General features: G+C 47.7%; 1 protein-coding gene across 1 annotated transcript; it reads left to right on the plus strand.

The window, feature by feature from the left end:
- The first annotated feature begins 61 nt into the window (after window positions 1-61).
- BRAT1 (BRCA1 associated ATM activator 1) lies at window positions 62-8,308 on the plus strand. Its single transcript, XM_058816178.1, has 13 exons — window positions 62-239; window positions 749-903; window positions 1,673-1,820; window positions 2,635-3,019; window positions 3,110-3,229; window positions 3,711-3,802; window positions 4,051-4,169; window positions 4,669-4,855; window positions 4,981-5,054; window positions 5,639-5,741; window positions 6,022-6,120; window positions 7,098-7,276; window positions 7,471-8,308. Exons 1-13 carry the CDS (start codon window positions 62-64, stop codon window positions 8,194-8,196), a joined length of 2,565 nt encoding a protein of 854 aa, XP_058672161.1. The 3' UTR covers window positions 8,197-8,308.
- The last annotated feature ends 9,724 nt before the right edge of the window (window positions 8,309-18,032 follow it).

The raw sequence follows: 18,032 nt of genomic DNA on the forward strand, positions 1-18,032 counted from the left end.
CCCTTTGCGACACTCGCGGTGCGGCCGTGCTGTCCCGGCTCGGTTCGGTTCGGTCCCGGCCATGTGCGACCCCCAGTCCCGCTTCGTGGCCCGGGCCCGCCGCCGCTTCGCCATGACCCGAGAGTGCGCCGTGCTGCTGCCCGGGGTCTGCGCCGCCCTAGCCGACCCGCGGCAGCCCGGCCTCGACGACACCTGCCTGGAGAAACTGCTGGACTGGTTCCGCAGCCTGACGTGGTTCGGTGAGCGCCGGGGGCCGGTCCGAGGGGAGCGGAGATCCGTCACGGGATCGCAGAGTAGTTCGGGTTGGAAGAGAGCTCCGAAGGTCATGCAGTGCAGCCCCGTGCCAAGGCAGGGTCACCTGGAGCAGGTGGCACGGGAACAGGGGTCCAGGTGGGGTTGGAATGCCTGCGCTGCTGTCTGAGGTGCTGTGACACCGAAAATGCCATGGGTGCACCCGAACTCATCAGTCCTAGCAGCTGGCAGGGCTTAATACAAATATTGTATTTTAATAGAAAAACCCAGAAGGCTTCATTCAGGGAAGAGATGTGTACAGGTGTATAAAGCACTCTGATGGAACTGATACACACAAGTTGTCCCTTAGCACCTGCAAACAAAGCAGTTTTGCTTTTGAACCGCTCAGCTCAGGGAACTGCTTTAGTGAGACAGGACAGTCCTGGCAGTGGGACTCTGGAAGCTCTGCAGAGCTCAGTCCTGGCAGTGAGCTGATGTTTTCTGCTGTCCTGGGCAGACCCCACTGTGGAGCTGGTGCAGGACAACCCGTGTCTGACAGAGCTCCTCAGCTCCGTGCTGGCCCTGCCCGATCCCAGCCCTGGCATCCTGTCCTTCACCCTGCAGCTGGCCGGGATCCTCGCCTCGTCCGAAAGCCGCTTCCAGCACCTGCAGGTGAGCTGGGTACCAGTGACCCGGGTACCTGCTGCTGTGTGTCTGTCTGCTCCTTCTCTAGGCACAGTCCCTAAAAACATGCACGTTCTGCTTAGTAAATTTATGACTTACATGGAACAACTCAGCAGAAGTGATTCAACAGCAAAGACCTACCATCACCATTCCTGTTCAATTCTCGTGTACAGCTGTTTCTCACTTCTGTCTCACCACAGCAGGACTGTGAATGCTGATGGGTAGTGCTTCCCATTGCAGTTGAAAAGAGTGTATGGGGTAACCCAACTCTGGGTTGGACTCTATGAAGATCTCTGCCAACCTAATCATTCTGTGAACACTTCACAGCAGTCACTGTATCCCAGGACAGATCCTGAAGATTCAAACTGCACTAACAGATGTCATTTTCCCTTCCTGGTAGGTTGACAGGAAGTTTTTGATTCCCTACAAAAACAAGGGAGCTTTTTAAAGCAGTGCTTTCTGCACCAGGATACATTTTAGTACAAAACCGAAAAAGCTTCATTCAGGGAAGAGATGTGTACAGGTGTATAAAGCACTCTGATGGAACTGATGTACCTAAGTTTTCCCTTAGCACCTGCAAACAAAGCAGTTTTGGTTTTGAACACCCTGGTTTGTCCATATGTTACCTTTAAGCGTGAAATTCTGAACGCTTATGATACTTGTAGCAAGAGCAGGTTTCACCACAGCGCTGATACTCTTGACTGGCACAGAGCAGCCCCTTTTCTCCCTGTTCACTCTGTTTTCTGCCCTGCCTCAGCAGGAGAAGCTGCTGGGGAGGCTCTTTGGCCCGGAGGGGCCGCGGGGCGGCGCGGCGTGGGAGGACGCGTCGGTGCGCAGTGCCTGGCTGAAGGGTGTGCACAGCATGCTGCACCACCTGCCTGCCCTGCACTGCCTCTGCTCCACGGGTGAGTGCTGCTGGGGCTGCCAGCTCCCCTCCCTGCTGTGCCCCGTGCTGGGCAGGATGGGTGTCTTGGTTTATTTAAGGTTAAAGTGAGCCATTTGTCCAAAAAACTGAGTCGTTGAAAGGTGTTGGCTAAGTTAGCTAAGCAGTAAGTTAACTTTTGTTAAGTTAGTTATGCATTTGGCTTTTTCCTCCAAACACTGAAGGTGGTGCTCTTTTTAAAGGGGAAAGAATCTTATAAAATTGCCCTTATAAAATTAAGACCTATCTGTATTCTTATTTGTAACTCCTACTAAAGGGTACATTTCAGCATGACTTGAGTGCAGAAAAACTAAGCAGAGGCTCATTTCACTTGCAATCCTGTTGTTGTGGAGGTATGTAAATTATGCTGTTAGCACCAACTTTAGATACCATGTACAGAGGGGTCTAAAAGACTGGATTGGTATTAAAGTGCAGCACATGCTGCTGTCCCTGTGGTGGAAAAGTGGTGCTGATACTGCTGTTCATGTTTTTCCTACTGGTTATGTCCAGAGGTGGTACAGGCTCTGTCCATAAATACACCTTGAGTGTGCTGTCAACTCTCCTAATGTTACTGATGCTATATTGAAGTCTGATCCTGAGTTATTAAACCCCTCAGGATCTGAAACAATTTCATTTTCTTCTGTTTGCTTGTTCTTAAGGACTGATTGACTTTGAGTAGAGACTACAAAATAAAGTATGAGAAAACCCCATCACCACCATTTAAAGCTGTGTGGTACCTGAATTAGAGTCATAACTGGTTGTTTGCTGCTCCAGTGACTTGTTTTGTTTTCCCACAGGAGGCATGGATGTGATCTTCACTCTGCAAGGGGATCCCAGCCTGTTTGTGGCTTCAGCTGCCAGCCAGCTCCTGGTGCACTTGCTCACCTTCTCCGTGGAGTCTGAAACATCCAAAGCTCTCAGTGCCAAGGACTGTGACTGGCCAGGCTGTGCCCAGATGATTGTAGAGCACATCAAAGAGTCCCTTCAGTCCAGCTCTGCCCCTCACATTGAGCAGTCCCTGAAGCTGCTGAGCAGTTTGTTTGGCAGCTGTTTTGGCAGTTGCTATGCTGCATGGACTGAGATCCTTTGGTTGGACATAGCAAAGCAAATAGAATCCTTTCTGCTGGAGGAGGCTGTTCAAGCCCAGCCCCTGCTGGCCAGTCTTCTGCTGAACGTGGCACGGTAAAGATCTCATGGCACCTTGGAGCCCGTGCTGAGACAGATCTGTTTGCCACCCTGGGATGGGTTGCACTTACACTTCTCTCTTCTCAGATCCCCTGCATTTTGTGGCACTGAAGGCAGCTTTTGGGCATTAGTAACTTCTGCTCTGGAACACTTAACCCCAGTACAAGCAGGTCTTCTGGCAGTGGGACTTCTGAAGCTCTGCAAATGGTAGGACTTAAGGCAATGAAATTTCTGCACTGTGCAGGTGTTTCTGCAACATAATTCCCCTTTAGGTAGTGAAAAAGCAGCAGAAAACCATCAGATGAGTACAGCACATACAGATACTAATTTACAGGCTAAATAACACTTTTGTTCTAAACTAGAAGGACACTTTTGTTGACAAGATATGCCTCTCTCCCAGCCTCCTTACACAGGATCCCACTCTCTATTTGCATTGATAAAGCAATAGCTTTATCAAGCTTCTCTATAGCTTGATAAAGCTGCTTCTAAATTCCAGAGCCCTTTCTCCTCTGCTTTCATTTAGCATTGGAAGCAGGCTCAGACTGTGATACTGCTTTTGTTGCTCTGTCATTGCTGGCTTGTTTAAAAGCCTGCTTGAAAGTCGTTATCCTGCTCAGCATTTGGGGACAAGTATTTGGGAAGGGATTGAAGTTTACTTGTGTTGGTAACTGCTGTTTCCTCCTTGAAGCCCACAAGATGTCAGGATTCAGGCACTGACTGTTCTGCTTCAGCCAATGGACTGTATTTTGAGAGCAGCCTCCCAGCCTCTGGAATGTGCAGGTACAGTTGTGACAGAAAAATTAGAGGCCATTCTGCTTGCCAGTATTTTAAATGTCTGGTGCAGCCAAAACTGGAGGAAAAAGAGTAGGAGAAGTCAAGGACAGTAGCAGTGTTTGTGTTAATCCTACTGCCAGTTGCATTTGAATACATGTTTACACTACATCAGCTGAATATCTTAGTTAGCTTTAAAAATCACAGACTTTTCTATTCATTGACAACCTGAGCTCTTCCCTTTTTTTGTCCTCTAGGTTTGCTGGATGAATCTGTCAGTGATCCTGCCACTGTTGAAAGTCTTCTGTCCTCCAAGACATCCTGTGCTGGTCTCCTGTGTCAGACCCTCACCCACCTGGAGAAGCTGCTGTCTCTGGTAACATTCAGAAAGGGAAAAAAAGAACCTAGGAGTCAAAGTGGTCCTTGAAATTCAGTGTTAAGATGGTTGCAAACTTTTTCAGTAGAGCATAGCAGAATGTGGAGAGGAGTTGGCAGTGAGGGTTTCCATATTTTAAGGAAATTTAGCGCAGTAGGCTCTAAACAAGAGAACAAAGATACTGAGACTCTTAAAGAGGGACTGAACTTAAGTTTTAAATTTGTCTTGGTGAGCTTTGTTACCATGCCTTACTTGTATTGCAATTATTCATCCTGGGAAACACAAATTGAGCTGCTTTCCCAAGCAGTCAGAAGAATCTCTTTCCATCTCTGCAGCAGTTCTTGGAAGAGAGGAAGATCATTTATTTGTAGTTATTGACATTGTGGTATCTTAAGAACCCACTAGAAGTTCAATTTTTGCTGCCTTCTGACCTAAAACTGCTCTATATTGAGACTGTTGCTGGAAACTCTTTTCTTCTCTTTTCTTTCTCACCCATTAGAAACATTTAAGAGTGGATTTGCCCTGTGTGTCCTTGCTGCACTCTCTCATGACAATATTACAATTCTGCAATGGCTTCCTGAGCCCAGCTTCTCCTCTGGGAAGCACAATCAGCCGGAATCTGATCAACTGCTTCAGAGTGCAAAAGTCAGCCCTTGATGTCATTGCAGCACTCTCAGAGAAAAAAGGTGAGTTCATCTTTGCTTCCTTATCCGAAACAATTTTACAATTCTGTGTCTTTGTGTATTTCAGCAGGGATTTGGCTGCTCCATCTCTCAGTATTGGCCCTTTGGGTTTGTTTTCTCTGTTTCAGAGTGTGACACTCTCATAGGAAATCTGTTTGATGTCCTCCTGGCATATCTGCAGAGTCCAAACACCAGCCCTACTGTGAGTACAGAACTAGGGAGAGATCCAGGTCTATCAGTGTGCCCCAGTGGGGTGTAATTCCCATAAAGGGTCTGACTGCAGGTGTTTCTTAGCACACTTTGTATTAGAATATGTAGGACACTTGTCTTGTCCTGGGTGGCTTGCAGAAAATATCTAAAATTGTAATGAGCAAGTAAATGACCAGTTCATTGAGGGTTCTTGAGAAGACAGGAGCCATCATGTCTAAGAGTAGCACTGACATACTCAGCTTGACATGGTCATGAAGTATTGAATGCTTTTGATCAAGGGGATTTGTTTTTTTCTTGGTTTAGTTTTAATGACTCTGGTGGCAACTGCAAACCCAAAGCTGGAGGTATAGAACTTCATAACACTAAGCTGAACACAGGGATTTTCTAGGTGTTTGTTAGAAATTGTATTTAAGCACCATTTTTTTTGTGGCTGGCTTCTTAGTAAGGAGGCATATGCACTTTTTATTCTGATAATTTCTCTGTAAGTTTGAGGCTAAAATTAATTTTACCTTTAAAGGCATAAAGACAGCACTGCATCCTCCTGTAGTAAAGTCAATCTGCTTTACATTGCTTCAGGTTCTAAAGAAAACCTTTCAAGCTACATCCAAGTGGTTGGTGCACCTGCAGGAGCTGTCCTCCTCCAACAGCCAGGGGCCACAAACTGAGAAGATTTTGGAAGGTAATGAAGCTGTTCCAGCTGGGACAAACAGCAGCTAGTGGCACACATGAAATCTGCTCCTGCCTACCTTTCCTGCTCAAAGCACTGGACTCACTTGTTCACAATTATGTTGAATTTAAGTTTAGCTGCGAAGTTCAGCTTTGCAGAGCTCTGGAAGAAGCACCCAGCAGCAGCAAAAGGGATTGTATGAGATGAAATGATGTAGAGCATGTACAGTGAGTGTTTCAGTAAGGTTTGTTACCTTTCACATTCATTCAGATTTGCCACTTGCCTTTTACAGATGTGCTGGTGGTGCTGCAGAAACGTTTGTGCAGTCCTTGCTGGGAAGTCAGAGATTCTTCCCTGGAGTTCCTCACTTCCATGGTTAAGTGCTTGAGAGGTAGGTGCAAAGCTTTACCAGTTCAGATTTGAGGAGTATTTCCTACAATGGTGTGAAAGTCAGGCTGGTGAAGCATCTTCTGACCTGTAACTGGAGGGCTGAGAAAAGAAAGAAGTCAAGAGTTCTACTCTTAGATCATGATCAAAATCTGACAAAAATATTAATATACTTACCCTGCTTTTTTCTCTTGAGCTCAGGTTGCTGTACCTGCCTTAATGGCAGTTTTGAGTTAAACTGAGGTGTTGAGATTTGTCTGTCAAGGCAGGTGACAGTGCTTAATGGCAGATAATACTTTCTGGTTTTCAGTTTGCTCTGCACTGGAGTCTGGTTTCTTTTAACAGGCTAGGGGCTGGCCTTTAGGAGGCTAAAAGCCTAGACCTGCTTTATATGCTTGGGATTAATTACTGATTTTCTGCTTTACTGATAGCCAGGCCTTGCAGCGGGTAGCACTGAGGCAAAGCTGATTTTCCTACAGCAGCTCTGCAATGTTGGAAGCAAGGGGAATGTTATCAACTGCTGTTGTCCCCAGGTCACAAAGGAAGTATCCAACATGCTCAGCTGCATTAGCACTTTACCCTGCAGCCCCTCTCAGTGCTGCAGTTACTTTGTTTTCTCTGCCATATGCCTGACAACAGGAAAGGGAGACTTTTTTGTCTTCCTTTAAGCAAAGGCATAAATTTGATGAGGCTGGAACCATGTCCCCGCTTGCCTGCAGAAAGTTTTTTCTTGCTGTTAAAACAACTCTAAGTGCAATTTTCCAAGTTCCAATGTCTGTCAGGGCTTGACTAAAAGCTGCTGGGAGAGGGGGAGCCTTACACAGAACATCTGCCTGGTCCTGCAGCAGCTCCTGTCCCTGGCAGCTGTCCCTGCAGGGAGCAGCCATCCTTGTGCAAGGCAAAGGGCCGTTTGCATTGGAAACAGCTTCGTGCTCAGAGGGAATAAAATCCCACTTCTTTGGATTGCTGTCTTGTTTACAGACCAGAAGGAGTTCAGGCAGTGTCTCCTGTCCTCTGAGGTGCTGAGGCTGACAGAAAACCTGCTGGAGGACCCAGAGAGCTACGTGCGAGCGAGCGCCGTGACTGCCGTGGGACACCTGGCCCCCATTGCTTGCTTTGCTCCAGCCTCACCTGTCACAGGCAGTCAGTGTAACAGAGAGGTAGGATAACCTTTTCTGCATGAGCAATTCCCATCAGTTTACTGCTGTACTGCTTATAATTTTCTTCCCAAGTTATCTGCTGATGCAGGCAGGTTGCACAGCCAGTAATGTGAAGATTTTTCACCTCTGCTGTTTTTGTTTCTTTGTGTGCTCCTCCTCTCACTGTGCTTTCTCTTTTGTCTTTTTGCATCCAGAGCATCGTAGCAAAGCTTCAGGAAATCTTGTCAACAGACTCAGAGGGCTTTCCTAGGAGGGCTGTGATCAGCATCTTCACCAAGTGGCTGAGAGAAGGCTGCACAGGTCAGCTGGAAGATACAGAGCACTTTGTCTCTAGAGTCATCCAGACTGTGGAGCATGACTTAGACTGGGAAGTCAGACTCGGTGGTTTGGAGCTGGTTGAAGTTTTTTGTAGCCAGACCATTTGCCAGCTCTCCCAGTGTCCCTATGCTCCTGTCACCTCTGCAGTCTCCAGTTCCACCCCTCAGAAGGAGCTGCTGCAGGTGTTCTGTCGAGCAAAGCTGTTTGGGTTTTTGTTTGGCTCTTTGTGTGACTGTGACAAACCCGTGGGGCAGAGAGCCTGTGATGTGCTGGTTGGCCTGAGAGGCCATTTCTACCCCATGAGTACTTTGGAGAATCCACAGGAGATTGAAGATTCACCTGCAGGACGTGGCATTGCCTGGCTACAGAGGACACTAAGACAGGGTTCTCTGGCTCAGAACTTCCCCGTGGATGGTGATGTTGGGGTGGATTTCCAAGATCCAGAGAGCATGATGTTAGCTTTGGGTGCAATAGACTTGCTGGAGCTGCATGATGAGCTAAATAAAAGTAGTGACCATGTGGAGGAAAGCCCTCAGTCCCTCCTACAGGACATCCTTGCTGCTGTGGGGACCATAGAGGATAATGAAGTTGACTGTTATTGAACACAGCCTTTGCTCTGAGGGAGCAGTGCTCAAGTAGTTTTCTTCTGGAGGAGAAGGATGGTTTTGTTATCTGTTAAATGGGATAGAAAATCTTTGCTTTAATACTGATGAATATTTTTTTGTTAAGTGTCATTTCCAATAAACTGTTGTTTCTTTTTCAAAGTAAAAACATTAAGAATGACATTTGTTCTTTTTTTTTAAGTTATTGTCTTTTAAGAAAGCACCAGACCATGCCTACATAAGGAAGCATTTAAAAAAACCAAAAGAGTGACTGAAAACAAACTGTTGCAGGCTCTTTTTAGAGCCAGAGTAGCTACAACTGATGGAGACTGGTTTAAGGGACACTTGTTTTGACCTTTCAGTATTTATTCTATAAACAGAGCTCTCAGCTTCCCTTGTGCATTTTGAGGTCTAGAGCAGAAAGTGGCATTTAAAGAGTCAGAAGCTGATCATCCTTGGCATTACAAATTTTCTCCTGTAGATCACAGACTTGTTTGATCTCAGCAGTGACACCAACAAGCTGACTGGTTTTAATTGAAGCCAGAAGCAAGTCCATTTTGCTGATTCTTTTTTCAAATGCTCCTATTTTTCATTCCTAAAGTACTCAGTTTCCAACTTTTGCGAGAAACTTACACCTAAAGATTTTTCAAGATAAATTTGATCTGTGATTAGCTTTGGTAACAACTAGAAACCAGCAGACATAGTGTGAATGGCAACATCATTTTCTGAGAAAAAAATGCCAGTTTTCTAAAGCTTGGGGAAGACTGCAGTTGGCAGCTTGCCCCAGTATCTTGCCATGTGCTAAGAACCCTCTGCAACCTAGAAAAACTCCAAAGCAAACAGTACCTTTAGCAGCAGATCAAACCATGGTGGGTTCTTTTCCAGCAGGTGTTACTGAGCATCCTTTATCCTCCTGCAGCTGTGGAGAGGCAGAACATGACACTGATTTTGGGGCTGCAGCATCTGAAGCAGTGAAAGGACTGCACAAATCTCCCTGCAGGAGGACAATGGACTGAGGTGCGGTTTGGATCTCTTGCTGCTGAGGCTGAAGGTTTGCCCTGTGCCTTTGGAAGGTAGCAGCACACTTGCCTCTTGCCCTGTGCACACTTTATGTGTGACAGAGCCCCTGGGTTTTGTACCAGCAGCTGTTTTTAGGAGAGAATAGCTCTGCTTCTGACACACAATCCCACCTGACCTGGGTCTACACCTGGCAAAAGACAGAAGATACTCAAATTCAGGACTTTTCCTGTCACTGCATTCATCTCAGAAGTGGAAGGGGTTGATGAGAGAGCAGGGATGTGCTTTTAGAGGTGTGGAGTGTTTGTGGAGTTGCAGCAGCCCTGTCTAGTGAAGGCACTGCAGTTCCAAAAGCAGCACTCTGTGTTGACAGTAGGTCAGCTGTGCTCCAGGAGAGGAGGCAGCAGCTTGCTGGGTGAGCCCTCCCTCCTGCTCAGCAATTCTTGTCATTTCAGGACTCTGCAGTTCGGGAGACTCCAAGGAGTTACTCAGATAGCAGCAAACTGGAAAAGTGAGTTGTTACAGAAGGAAAACTCACTGCTTATTACCAAGGTCTCTCAACTCCCAGACCTATTAATTTTTCATGGAACTCCTTTTTCTTTTTAATAAGCTGGGGTGAGGGTGACATGATGTTTGTAGCATTTGCCTAATTGCAGTCCAAAATTGTGTTTATACACTTGGACACTAAAATCCAAATGTACAACCAGCTGGGGGGGGCTCCTTACCTTTAGAAGGGGCATTTAGGACTTGATTCCTCTTTCATTAAAAACAGGACTCCACCTCCAGCAGCTCTGTGACAGTCCTGGCTCTGTATTTCTGTCTGTCTCAGTTCCCTGCTTTACCTTTTGTTTTTTCTGCGTTTTCTCGCTGCTTTACCTTTTGTTTTCCAGTGACAGTGGAGTGCCCCTGACACTGAGGTGCTGGCACTGCCATGCTGCCCCTGAGAGCTGGGAGGAACAGGAAGGGTCAGGGACATCTGGGCAGAGTGTGGAACAAATGCCAGGGCTAGAGAGATTAAAGGAGATGAAAACAAGCTAAAAACTCCACAATTCTTTCTACAGAAAACATTGGGGTGGGATTTTTGAGCTACAAAATTAATGAACACACACCAGCAGCTACTGATCATCCCTCGTGCTGAGATTCCTCTCTAGGATGCCCATCTTCACACACTTGAGGACTCATACCAGCCCTACCCCACTTGCTTACACCCACAGCTTATTTTAAACCCATTTCTTACCTACCAGGGTGTTTTTGCACCTCCACAAGATCCTTATCCCAGCCCCAGAGCTTCCTGCTGGGTTAAGAATTACACTCTGTGCCAAGTCCTGCCAAGGAGCTGTGGTCATGCTGCACCTGGGGGAAGGTTGGCTCCCAAGGAGAACAGCCCTGAGCAACTCTGGCTGCCAGAAACCACCACCAGCTCACTCTGTCACACAGCACAGCAGAGCAGGGGCTGCCTGGCCTGTTCTAATAGACATTTTGGGATGGATTTCTCTGGAAACTCCAGCATTCATCCCATCAGAGCTGTAGCTGTGTTTGGTTCAGGCACCACTGGGAGTTTTCCCAACACGCACAGAGCTGATTGTGCCAGAGGCTGTGGCCACACATGAGCCTCAGTGCAAGAGGACAGAGGGCTCAGGACTGTCCTTTGTTTTAAAACAAAATAGCTGGCAGGAGAAATGCAGGTGGCATTGACAAAAAATATCACAGTTTTAAAAGATTGTGTCTCTGGTGGCTGGTGCTGTGAAAGAAGAAAATTTCAAAACTCATTTCAGCTCTTTATCTGCACAGGGGCAATGCCAAGTTGTGTTCTCTGATCTGTACACAGGTAGGAAATTCCTAGAGTTGCTTTCAACACGTTTCAACAAAGCTCTGAAGAGAGGATTTATCCTTTAACTGCTCAGACTCAGACACCACAGAGAATAAGCATCTTTGGCTCAGCCCTGCACTAGCAATGGCTTATTGAAAGCTGCCAAAGAAATGGCTGTTAATTTTCTGGTTTAATACACTAGACATTTACAATACAAAGAATATTCTTTGCCTAATTACACTAATTGCACAACTTAGTCAAAAATGGGCCATAAATGTCTAGGGCTGTTGCTTCAGCTTAGATATAAGTGATCTGTGATTACAGATTCATTTGTGCACATCTATGCAATTCCTTCTATCCTCTGATAAAATCTGCTCTACCTTTCAATACGTTTTCATCAAGGCTTCCAAAAACCAGCGTGCATTAGAGAGGAACTCCTCAAAAAGCTTCACTGCAGAAGATCTCAGCAATTTACAATGGAAATAGATACCAGCAGCAGCAGCAGCTCTGTGGTCTGTGTCATTTCCCCTCAGAGCTGTGGGTTTTGTCTTCTGCTGAGAAATAAAGCAGCCCTTGAGCAGGGCCAGAGCTTGGGCTGTGTCAGCCCTGCTGCTCCAGGGGCAGAGCAGCTCCTGCCTTTAACCTCGGAGCAGCACACGCAGAAATGGGGTTTGGGGGAGCTCTGTGTTCTGGACAAGGCAGAGCAGAGCTGAGGATGTGCAGCTGTGAGGAAACACATCCTGGGGCTCTCCTGAATCCCTCCAAGGGAAGGGGGATGAGCAGCCCTCACCAAGGGTCCCTGCAGAGCTACAGGTACAGATACACAACTTCAATTAAAGCAAAATTAAATTAAAGAGAGCAGTATTTCTATCTGTGGTACCAATGCTCACTCTCTGCCCAGAGCACACCAGCTGAAGGTGTTTATTTACATTATAATGAACATATAACAGGGCTCCCTTCACACCTCTGCCTCCAAAACAAGCCCATACAAACCAAGTTACTCCCCACTTGCCTGGCTGTTAACCTCCATGCCAGGCAGGAACCCAATGTCTGGGACAGAGGGTGCACCCACCTCTTTGAGAGACATTTCTTAGTTAGATCAGACCAGATCAGGTGTTAAACCAAGACCTTAACCAGTTCCTGTAGCGTGTTAGAGCTTGAACTGTCATAGGTCTGATGCTTTTTCCTCATTGTCAGTGCAGGATAGGTGAGAATTACACTCCAGAGAACTTCAGTTTTCCCACCTCATTATCTTTCCCTCCTCACATTTCCAGTCTCCATTGAGCCCATATTCCTGAGCTCTCTGTGCTCACGGACAGCCAGGCTTGCCCAGGCTGGTCCCTCCTTTCTGCACTCAGATTTGAGCTTTGGCCCCAGACCAGGCTGGGCTGTGACCAGCACGCAGGAGCTGCAGAGCCAGGGCTGGCAGATGGTGAATGCAGCCTGCACATCTTGAAACACGACTTGGCCCAGCCAAGGCAGCTCCCAAACAAACCCTTATAAAGCTGCATTAGCCATCACACATGAAATCTGATTTAGCCCTTATAGGCTGGGGCACAGGTGAGTCCTAAAACGCATCACTCTTGATAACAAACACCCTCCATGGGACTGATCTCCTGATTACAACTCTCATTACGTGCCAACAACAAAAAAGCTGCAGTTAAAACACAAATGGCAGTGGTTGCTAAGTGACAGCATCCATCACAGCCCTGAGACAAACAGCTGTGGCTGCACAGCAATCCTGCCCTGTCCATGTAATTGAGGATAAAAATGCTGTTTTCATAACTGTCCAGTAACCTTAACTTTGACCCAACAGAGTATTTTGTGCTTTAGGTTCTGACAAAGAGCCCTGTGAAAACAAGGCTAAACCTTCCACTGAAACCAGTGGAAGTGAATTTGATTCAAAATACCTTTAATATTGCATGCTCTTTCAACATATTTTCTTCCCAGTGAGGTAGTGCATAAGACAAACATGTTTTTTTCAGTGGAATGGCCCATTTCTGAAAACAGAGAGCAGTGACAATATTTTCAGTGAGGGCCACATGAAACAACAACAAAATCAACAAACCCCCCACTTGTCAGCTTCTAAAGGGAACCTGTGGGCTTTGTTCAACACTGAAGCTTTCTGCAATGTTTGGAAAAGATGACTAGATTTCAGAGCTGTAAACAACATTTATCCTCGTAAATAAAGTATCTAAACTGTAAATTTAAAATTACATGAAATGATGGTTGAGTCGTTCAGGAGCCTGAGGTCCAGCAAGGCACAAAGGGAAAGGGAAAGCAGGGGTGGGAGTGAGGTGCTTAAGAGCTGGGTGATAACCCTTGGAGTAGAGAGACCCCAATTAGCACAACTGGCAGCTCAGTGCATCCGAGGAAGATGATTTAGGGAAAAAAAGGAGGAAAACCAGCTGCACACAGCAGTTTGCTCACCCCAACACGCTGCAATAAAACCTGTTTGGGGCCGTGCTGGCGCCTGAGACAAAGGGAGGGATCTGGCAGTGTCCTGTGAGCAGATCTGGAGTGAGCAGGGCAGGGCACACACGGTGCCCAGCACAGCAGGAATGCAGCAGCAGCAGCAGGGGCACCCAGCCTGGCCAGGGCACTGACACTGACACCATGTGCCCTGCCACCGTGTGCTCCTACCCTGAGCAGCAGCTCTGAGACTGCTCTGCTGATTATACCCTTCCCTGATGAGTTCTCTGCTGCTCCATCCACAGAAGCCTCAATTCCCAGTGCCAGCAGTAACAGATCTGCCCGCAGCTCCAAGAACACACGAGCTCTTCAGCCAGCACGGTCAAAGCTCAGCCAAGTGGATAAAGCCAACTTGACTGCTGCCCTTGGTCACCATCTCCATGTCAGCATAGGAAACACTTCTATTTTGCACATTACACCAGAATAAAATGTGATTTCTTCCCCCCCCCCCCCCCATATTTTATCCATACACAGAGCACTTTTCCTGGCTATTCTCATTGCTTCACCACAGTCAAGAAAAGGAGCGTGCCTTGCACTGGTGTTAAACCCTGGGTCTGTTCTCCCAGTCCTGCAGCACAGGGTGAATATTGCAGCGCAGACAAAGGTCTGCCTCTCCAGCAGCTTAAAATCAGGCAGCTCCAAGGTGCAGAGTGTCTGCCTGGCTGCATGAAGGGCACGTTCCCCATGTGTGCTGGCGGGCACACAGCTCAACCTCCCTGCTGCCACAGACATGACATTGGGAGGGATGAAAAGAGAAGCCTCCTGTCACCCTAATTCCTCTTGAGAACTTCTGCCCTGTAGGGATCAGCCTTGCCTTCCTTCCTAGTTTGTGAGCATCTTCCCCGCCCTTTATTTATTTCAGCGAGATCAAAGATTCATCTCCATGGAAACGTCTGAGCTCAAAGAGTTTCTGCACTACAGCTTTGCATCCTGCACGCAGGGCTTGGCACCAGGTTCTGAAACAGAACCTTTGAGATAATCAGCAGTCAGGTGTCTCCAGAAATGGCTTGAACAATAATCAATAACCTGAGCAGCGTGGGTATGTGTGTCACTAACACAGTGGAGTGGAGCTGCCATTCCACAGTGGAGTCTTTGGCCCATGAAGAGCACATGAGGGACATTGACATAAAGTGCCAGCACCTAGAGAGCAGATGTCCCCATGTCTGATATTTGATAGGACACCAGAGCCACATGGGCAGAGCTGCTGGAACCCATCACTGCCCACCCTGTGCTGCAGCTCATGCCTCAGAGGAGGTGGCTGCAAAGCTGCTTGGATTTACCCAGAGGAAGCAGTGAGTGGCCCAGCAAAGACCTCATGAATTCTGCATTCAAACTGCTGCCTCGGGGCCAGCACTGGCTGGGGCACTGGGTCTGTGTCATTCCAGTGATTTCCCTCCCAGTAGCTCTGAGCTCCAATTCCTCCAGCACAGTCACTCCTACAACTAGTTCCCAGGAGAGGGGAAATAAAAAAAATTAAATAAACCAGACGTGTTTAATGCTATTTTTGTTCCCTTTTCAGCTCACCACATGGCCACACAAACTGTTAAACTGTTGTTCTGGGGGCAGGAGCAACCAGCCAGGAGGAAAACTATTCAGACATCCATGGCAGCTGCTGCTGACAGAAAGGGGCCGTGGAGCTGCAGCCTTGCAGGAAATCCTGAATTCTACTTGACGGTCACACGAAGAAGAGGAGGACAAAAAGGAGTGAAACAGAACTCATTTACAAGGCTCACATTTTCACAGGCATGTCCTAGGAAGGGTGGGCAGGGAGTGGAGAGCAGTGGGGCTGCATTTGCACTGGAGCAGAGCTAATAGCATCCACCTGGAGAGCATCACCTGGGGCAGGAGGAAGCCCCTTCTCCCAGCCCTGCCAGGGGCACAAATTCTGCTCTGGAGGAAGTCAGACCACACCTCACTGCTCGTGGCAGTGCACAACCCCAAGCTGCACATATGCAAGCAGAATGTGATTTTTATAATCATATTAAAAATTTTTCAGAATAGTGACTGTGTAGAGAGCAATCCAGCTGCCAGCATTTAGCCTTATCCTAGGGCACAGGCAGAATACACCAGCCATAAATTAATACTGCATAAGCTGCACCATGCTGGGTTTCATGGCTTAATTATAAAAGAGAAAGCAATAATCAAGGGATCTGTAAGGCTAATAAATGTTCTGAGAACACCAAATGTGACACAAGAGCTGCAGCCAGTGCGACAGGACATGAATGCATTTAGAAAGCACGTTAATCACACCCTGAGCATTAATTCACAGCTGGTTTCCAGTGACAGCACCTGGCCTTCAGCCACCTTTGTAGCGTCACCGGGCACAAGAGGATCCTCACCCAGCCCAGGGCAAACTGGGCTGTGGTCAGCTCCCCAGCCAAAAATCACAGCCATGCATCAGCCCAGTGAGGCACAGAGATGAGCTCTGAGGCTCTGCAGCCCCTGTGCTTCCCCTGTGCCTCATGCCTGAACTCGGTTCAGTGCCCACTCCTGTTTCTGTGTCAGTGATGTGTCCCCCTGGGTGCCCAGCACGAGTCACCTGGCTCAGGACAGCACAAAGGGAAAACCAGGCAAATTCTCCAGTCACTCTGCAGCAAAATACTTGAAAACACTTCTGTTTCTCAGTGCCTCCAACTATCTCTGCTCTCCATCTCGTGTCTCATCTCACTGCAGTGTTTTAATTACGCAGGCAGAGCGTTGCAGGGCTCTGCCTCTGAGGCACAGACCCCCCTCCTTCTGTGGGGAGAGCCTGTTTCACATCACTGACCATGTGCAGCTTGATGTCTCTGCATCTCAGGGAAAACACTGATAAACCTTAAAGCTGGGGTGCCACCAAAACCCTCTCACATGCACTGTGACACAGCTGTCCCCAAATTCCTGCAGACTGAGATGCCCCTGCAGGACACGACCCAGCCCTGAACTGTTGACATCAGCCAGGCACTCCCTGAGCTGAAACGCTGCAGGACTCAGTGCCAGACAGGGCTGCATCTATAGAAACTTGAAATGCTCCCAAGCATCCATTTCTGCCCAATAATTTATTGGAATCAAAAAGTTTCCTATCTGCAAAAGTCTCATTCTCCAGCTCTCTACAAAGGGCAGCTCTTCCCAGCTCTCTGCCCAAACATCTATTATCAAAGATTTATTTCAAAAGAAATAGCTGCCCTTCCTCCCTTACTAATATTCCCAAATTTATCTATGTCCTACTTAACACCTCCTCTGGAACCAGGAAGCAAAATCTATTTCTGCTGGACTCAATCAGTGCACTCTGCTGAGTCCCAGGGAGCACACACCAGATACCAGGCTGAGTTTAAATCCTGGGATGGATTGCTCAGGCAGCAGCCTCCCCCTTCCTCAGTGTTCCTAAAGCCTAATCAGGAGCCAAGAGGAAGATAATCATGAAAATAGATAAATAAATAATCATTTTGTATATTCCCCACATCTTCTAAGCCAAGCCAAATTTGTACACTGAAGTTGCATTCTCCTGGCTGTAAAAATACATATCTGCCCCCTCTTCTGCCTCTGCAGCCATCTGGGAACCTGAAATCATGCTTCCTCATGGGAATGAATCATGAGCAGCCACACTGACTTCCTGCAGAGACACAAAATCAATGGTAAAAAGTAAAGGAGACCCTTAAATTTTCCTCAGATTGGCACAAGACAGACTTGGACCAGCCACATGTGTGGGCTGGTGTCTCAAGAGTCTCCAGCTCCAGTCAAAACTCTCAGCTCTGAATAAGACCATAGTATTAGAAGCTGCCCAGATGCACATGGAGCCTGATCTAGCAACTTATTTGCAAATAAATGGCTCCCTTTCATCCACCCACAGATCTTCTGCCCAGTGTTTTCATCTTCACTCCAGAGCTGTTTTCTCTCTCTCTCTCTTATCTTCTCCTCCAGCATCAGCTGTGGCAGCAGATTGCTCTCACTAATCAAAGAGGGGCTGGGCTCTCTCTGCGTGCTCCTTGTGGCCCTACAGTAACACCAGCCAAACATTTGTTTTCATTAAAACTCCTCCCCGAGCTGCCAGCAGAGCCTGGGCTGTGCCAGGACACAGCAGAGAGGGACAATTCTGCTGGTGTGGCCCTGCCTTAGGGACAGTGATGCCCCCAGCCCATCCCCTACCAGAAAGTGCTTCTCTCCTGCCACCTCCTCCCTCACTGCTGCTGGTCCCTCGGGTTTCTCAGGGGGATCATGGAGATCCTGGAGTGCCACACTCAGTGCTGCTCACCCACTCCCACAGGAGGTTCGTCTGCAGGGCTTTTTGGGGAAGGGTGATGGATGGGCACGAGGCAGCATCATGGGCATGTCCTGGCACATGGGATGGCACTGCCCAATGCAGGGCAGCAGCTGGGCAAAGGAGGGGCCTTCCCACAGCACCAGCACAATGCACTGCATTTTCATGGTATCAGTGGGGGAGACAAGGAGCACTTCATCCCCCTTCCACACCCTCTGATGTGTGGCAGGGAGCCAAATCAACTGATGTCAGTGAGGAAGCAAAAACCTCCTGCAGTCTTGTCAGATGAGGTCCCTCAGATTC

The sequence above is a fragment of the Ammospiza caudacuta genome, chromosome 17 (genome assembly GCF_027887145.1).
Source record: "Ammospiza caudacuta isolate bAmmCau1 chromosome 17, bAmmCau1.pri, whole genome shotgun sequence".
Lineage (NCBI taxonomy): Eukaryota > Metazoa > Chordata > Aves > Passeriformes > Passerellidae > Ammospiza > Ammospiza caudacuta.

Bases quoted from the DNA above. Each gene is read 5' to 3' on its own strand.
- BRAT1 (XM_058816178.1), top strand. From the start codon at position 62: ATGTGCGACCCCCAGTCCCGCTTCGTGGCCCGGGCCCGCCGCCGCTTC. The intron at 904-1,672 runs GTGAGCTGGGTA...GCCCTGCCTCAG, and splicing joins GCCGCTTCCAGCACCTGCAG to CAGGAGAAGCTGCTGGGGAG. The intron at 4,170-4,668 runs GTAACATTCAGA...CTCACCCATTAG, and splicing joins TGGAGAAGCTGCTGTCTCTG to AAACATTTAAGAGTGGATTT.